General features: G+C 40.0%; 1 protein-coding gene across 1 annotated transcript in view; it reads right to left on the reverse strand.

Annotated features, from left to right (window-relative positions):
- GINM1 (glycosylated integral membrane protein 1) overlaps positions 1–5,503 on the reverse strand; it is a 30,018-nt gene extending 24,515 nt beyond the window's left edge. Inside the window, exon 1 of the mRNA XM_070932654.1 lies at positions 5,087–5,503. Within this exon, the coding sequence (XP_070788755.1) occupies positions 5,087–5,203 (117 nt within the window). The 5' untranslated portion in view covers positions 5,204–5,503. The remainder of the gene's footprint in view (positions 1–5,086) is intronic.
- Positions 5,504–6,000: the final 497 nt, after the last annotated feature.

The raw sequence follows: 6,000 nt of genomic DNA on the forward strand, positions 1-6,000 counted from the left end.
TACTTAGCATCATCCAACACAGGTTAGAATCTTACATGGAAAGGAAGATACAAAATGTTCCACCTCACTTTAGACAGGCCAAGGAACAAGAAAAATTATTGCTGATGCATTACTGGATAAAAAAAAAACAGAATCATGCAGTCAATAGTTTCCCTTACTCCATGAAACTTCGACTGTGAGGAAGCAGGCTAGCAAGAATATTGGCACTTGAATATTGATGCACAGAGGAGACTCCCAAAAATACCCTGGATAACCAAGAGAACAAATGTACAGGTTTATATTTGGGGGGAACGAGCTCCCCCCAGAGATACGGAGGATCCTGGATCTGCGCACGTTTCGTCGTGCTCTCAAAACTTTTTTATTTCAGCAGGCTGGCCTGGCCTAACTCTCCTTTTTAAATTTTTAATTCGTTTGATTTGTTTTATAAATTGGGTGTTTTAATCTGTGTTTCGGCCAAAATATTTAATAATTTTAAGGGATTTTTTTAATGTTTGTATTATCTGTATTTTATCTTGGCTGTTCACCGCCCTGAGTCCTCCGGGAGTAGGGCGGTATAGAAATTTGATTAATAAATAAATAAATATATATATATATTTGGGGGGGTGCCATAGTATGACTGACTGTACTTTTATGTACTTTTATGGTTTTATGATTTTGTGTATGCATGATTAAATAGAACAGCTGCTCCCCAAAGACCAAGACCATGGAAGATTTTTTTTGCATTTTTTTAACTATGTGCAAATATATTTACAGGAATTGGGGAAAAACAGAACTATTTACAGCACTGTTTCCAAACTTGCCCGTTTCTTCCTCTCTCCTGTTTCTCGAAAATCTTAAATTTTCTCTTTCTGCTTTCCACAAGTATTTGCCAGCAAACATTCACTCACTGCTTAACTGCCAACTCCCTTCTTTTTCCTTCTCCCTCTCCCACAGCTTTTCAAGGAGAGAGAGAGAGAAAGAGAGAATTAGCTGATTTACTTTGTGGTGCACTTAAAAGTGTTTCTTCCAGCTTTTTCAGACCTTGACAGTCATCAAGCTGCATTAATGTTGCATGATGCATCTCCCACTGGATCTTCTGCCCAACCTATCCTGCTCTCAGGCTTCCTCCAGGTGTCCTTTTTGCAGGTAGCCATCCATCTGCCTCTGCCTCCATCTACTTTGAGTTTGGGATAAAACACATTCCTCTCTCTGGTTTTACATTTCTTCTCTCTGTCGCCTGTATCCAATATCTTCATCCTTCTGGGGCCAGAAAATAGAAACTGCCCATTTCCAATGTTCCAGCACACACATCTCTCTCCAGCTATCAATTTCCCACACAGTGACTCCAAAGACACTTATTATCCCAATGCCCAGCGTAGCACAGACTATATTTCTCCATCTTTCTTCATTCTGTCTCTCCGTCTTTTATGACCCAAACTGACAATATCTCCCCCAACAATTGAACACTGAGACTCTTTCAGCAGCAATCTTAAGAAAAAGGATTGTTTCATCTTTCCTATATAAACCATTTTTGCAAACAAAAAATCTCTAGACTCCTTTTCCACGATAAGGGGGAAAAAATAGCCAGAAGATGGAAAGTAGGGAGACGATTCTGAGTACGGAGTAATTCCATAAAAAAAGGTAAAGCAGGACTTTCTCCTCAGCTTTCACTACGATGATTCAGACCATCCCCAACCAACCTGCTATATTTTACATACATGACTTTCGATCATCACCTTTTAGGGAGAAATACTTGAGCTTGCTAGTATGTGTGTTTGTGTGTGTGCTGAGTCATGGGACCATCTGAATTGTCATTCCAAGGAAAATAAAGTATTATTCTGAAAATAAAACTATGGAAGAAGGTACTTAGAAGCTGGGAAGACAAAGGACAACCAGCCATAGTACAAACTCAATCCTGCCAAGGGTAATATCAGAGCAGAGCTCCAGTCAGGCTATGCTTTTACTAGTGGGACCAAATCATAAAAGAAGACATTCTTTTTTTTTCCTTTTTTCTTTTTCCATTCAGTTGTTTTTTATTCTTGGAGATTGCCTGAACAAGTCCCTGCAGTTCTCTTGACATGGTTTTTCAAAAGTGGTTTGACATTGCTTCTGACAGAAAGTAACTGGCACCCAGCTGGCTTTGTGCCTAGGGACAGACTAGAACCCCTGGTCACCTGGTTTCTAGTTTGATACCTTAATGATATCAGTAGACCAAACTCATCCTCAGATCAATATATCTATTTTTAAGAAGGGTTGTGCATATTGTTTCATAATTCACACTGATACATTGTTTTCCATTCTTAGAAATCAAATTTAAATGAGCAATTTTATGTACATTTTCTAGCTTGTACATGTATATTTTTCTACTCTGCTTTATTTGGTAGGAAAACAAACGTTCTAAGTAATTTCTAACATAAACAACACTTGTAAAGTGGCTGCATGCATTAGGGCAACACAATCTTGCTTGCTAAATAGGTAGTTACACTATTAAAATTTCAGCTTCCAATCTTATTAATTTCTCTCAGAGAATTTAAAAAACCTACGGTATACACGAGACAAAACATAAGCATTAAAGAAATTTAACTTGGATCTGAAAGCTTCTTGCCTTAATCAGTAAATACCACATTATCTTCTTTTTTACACTTTATAGATATGGAACAATGACTATTAAACTCTTTTCCCTTGTGGCTTCCCAGCATCCCTTGTGCTGCCAAATATATACTATCTATATTGTATGACACAAGGAAGTATTTCCTTAGTGCATTTAATCACCTTTCATTTCAAAACTCTCTGGGCTTTTCCACAATAATTCTGAGTATTAGATTACACTGTGATTTCTCTGACTCAAATGAAAAAAAATGACCAGCTCATTTCAACAGACCAAAGAAGATGTGACAGCTGTGAAGCACATTTCATCTTAGAAAAATCAGAGGGGGGAGAAAGTTCATATTGCGTAAATATTTGGAGAGACCCAGGAATTGTGCAATAATGGACTTGCATGACAATTGCATGAATCAATTTACCACACATATTTTTTTATCTTTTCATATTTTTAACTTGTCCTATTAACAACTGGTTGAAGTTCCCTTCTAAAAATAATTGCCTTCTGAAAAGAAATTATACCAGGAGGTTTTGTGATCAAACTAATCAATCAGATATTTGGAGCCTTCACATTTGGGAAAGGCAAATTACATGCATTTGTCATTAGTCAGCAGAAGCATCCTCATCTGACTGAAACAAGAGATCTAATTCTCATTTGCTACAAAATGAATAACTCAGGCATGAAATGAATACAATGCCTAGAAGATATGATACAGTAGATGTGGAGAGAGAATTTGCTGTCAGTCTTTCTCTTGGCAACAGTCTGATAGAGGTTTTCATTGTCTTCCTTTAGCATATTTTTTGATTGTCCCAATCTAATATAAAGTTCTGGTATTTCCTGGACATTTCCCATACAAGTACTAACCAGGCCCAAGCCTGCCAACAGATGCTGCCACCTTTGAAGACTGAGGTAAAGTTGCTATCTCTTCATTTACATCAATGAATAGTATATTTTAAAGAATAAAGTATTTACATATTTTGTTTAGAACAAAGGTTTCTTGTTTGTTGACTGAGTGGAGGTGTGAAGGAAAACCCTTCGGCATTGAGCTTGACTCCTGATGCCTTCAAAACACATCCATGTAGTTTTCTTGGCAACAGTCTGGAAGCAGTTTTTCATTGTCTTCCTTCAGCATACTCTATTTTTATGTTGTGTGTCTTCTACATCTTCATTCTCTGAGGTTGAAGAGGAAGGAAGGAAGGAAGGAAGGAAGGAAGGAAGGAAGGAAGGAAGGAAGGAAGGAAGGAAGGAAGGAGGGAGGCAAGCAGGCAGGCAGGCAGGCAGGCAGGCAGGTAGAAGAATCCTAACATGGTCTGCTATTTCATTTCCTGCATATAATCATCTTCTTTTTTGCATGTAATTATCATCTTTCTTGCATGTAATCATCTTCTCTGTAGTGAAGAGAATTACCCTGGGCAAAGAAATGGGTCAGGACTAAGGATGTAGGGAGGTTCTCTGCTTTTCAAGAATGATCCTCAAATTCATATTTTTGTCCTTCTGTAAAATACAGAGGACCTCCCATATGGCTTGGCTTTGAAAAACAACCTACAGCTATGAAAGTACGGCTAATAATCAAGGTCTAGCTCAGCTAAGTAAATATAGACCTGTAATCTTTGTTCTGACAGCTCTCCATAAAGTCAATTCTTTCTTATACTCCATGGTAAACCAGAAGTAAAATTAAGCAAATCGAATTGTTTTATGTGTGTGATAGTTTGTGGGCTCTTTAATCAATTAACATTATCATGACAGTTAACCACATCAAATATTTAGAAATGTCTAAAACCACTACTATGATGTTTAAACCTCAAACTAAGACAAATATAGCAGGTGACTGCTTTAGCTATGGCAATAGGATAACAAATGCATCACATGCCTGAAATATTTAATTCATGTTTTACAAGGACATAAATACCGAAACAGACTTCCTTAGAACATACTGTTCTTTCCATAAAGAGAGGGTTTATTACTCAAAGTACTCAATCACCCAAATCAAATTGCATTACAACAAAGATTAAAATCTAACATGGTAGCAAGTTACCGGCATATATCTAAAAGGACAAGATGCTGGGTATTGTATTCAAGACACACATACAGAGGTACACAAGGCCCTGGATCACACCTTTTTGTAAAAACCATTAACTCACAAATCACTCCTTCCAAACAGTCGGGAAAAGAAGAATTCCCATATACAAACTGCACAATTCTTAGCCTGTTACCCCGACACATACAACAGAACTCCAGTTTTGCAAATGGGACTTGGCAGACAAACCACCAGCATGGCAACATTGCGGGTCCCTACTTTAGTAGATCTCTCTTCTAAACCACCATGACCCGATACTCATACAAAGCGGGGTGCCGAATCACACCTTCAGCTTCCCCATTTAGGGCTTTGAAGGGAGACCCGATCTTTTCTCTTCTCCCCTTGCCCTACAACACACACACGCACGCACGCAAACACGTTTTCGGGGCCAGAAACCGAGGCTTCGCAGGAAACTTTCCCTTGCCTACCTGGTTTACCACCCGGGAGAAGGCGGCTGTCGGATTCGGGGCGAAAAGGCTTGGAGGCAGCAGAAGGAGCCCTGCCACCAGCCCGAGCAACTCGCGTGGCCCCAGCGCTGCCTCCATCTTGGGAACTGCGCATTAAAACTAAGTGAAACATCAACAAAGCAAGAGGCGGCGACGAGCCGAGCAGAAGCTGGGAGGAGTCCGGCGGGCCCAGGAGGAGGAAATAGCCGGGAAGGATGCAATACAAGCCGAGATGTCGAGCGGGGACGAGGCGCTTCCAGGGTCGGGGCACGGAAAAGGCGGCGTAGCAGTGATTTCCCTTCGGTGGACGCCTCTGAAGAGTTGAAGACAAGGAAAATCAAGGCGGGAGGGCGAGCGTCGTCCGCATCCCGGCCCCGCTCTGACCAAATGCAAAAGCTTTCTGGCCTTAAAACAAGGATCGGCAAGAGCGCGTCACAATAAGACCCCTTTCATTTAGTTGGACGCGATGAACCAGTGACAGTTCCCGTCAGTGCTTTGTCAGAGGGACTAAACAAAAACTTGGTGGTAATTAAAAAATAAAAATAAAATTCGTATTAAGGCCAATCCATGTTTGACAAAATAGTGCTATACTTTTACAACTTTCTATGGAGATTCTCAGTCATCCAGGTCATGGTTATCCCAGAGGTTCTTGAACTTGCCTCTTGAAAAAGCACCTTTGGGTTTGCAACTTTCATTCAGCACTGGGCAGTTTGCTCCCCAACTGCAATTGAGATTCTCCCCCCCTCTTTTTTTTTTCCTTCTTTTTAATCCTTTTTCTTTAATCACTTGGCCTGTTAAAATTTCTTGAAACTCAAGATCTTGTTAATCATACCATAGCGCTCCATGGCATAAGACCTGGGTACTTACGAGACCGCCTTCTGCCTACGATAGCCTCC

Source organism: Pituophis catenifer, unplaced genomic scaffold (assembly GCF_029215685.1).
Source record: "Pituophis catenifer annectens isolate HBS135680 unplaced genomic scaffold, rPitCat1.0.hap2 SCAF_1, whole genome shotgun sequence".
In the NCBI taxonomy this organism is placed as follows: domain Eukaryota; kingdom Metazoa; phylum Chordata; class Lepidosauria; order Squamata; family Colubridae; genus Pituophis; species Pituophis catenifer.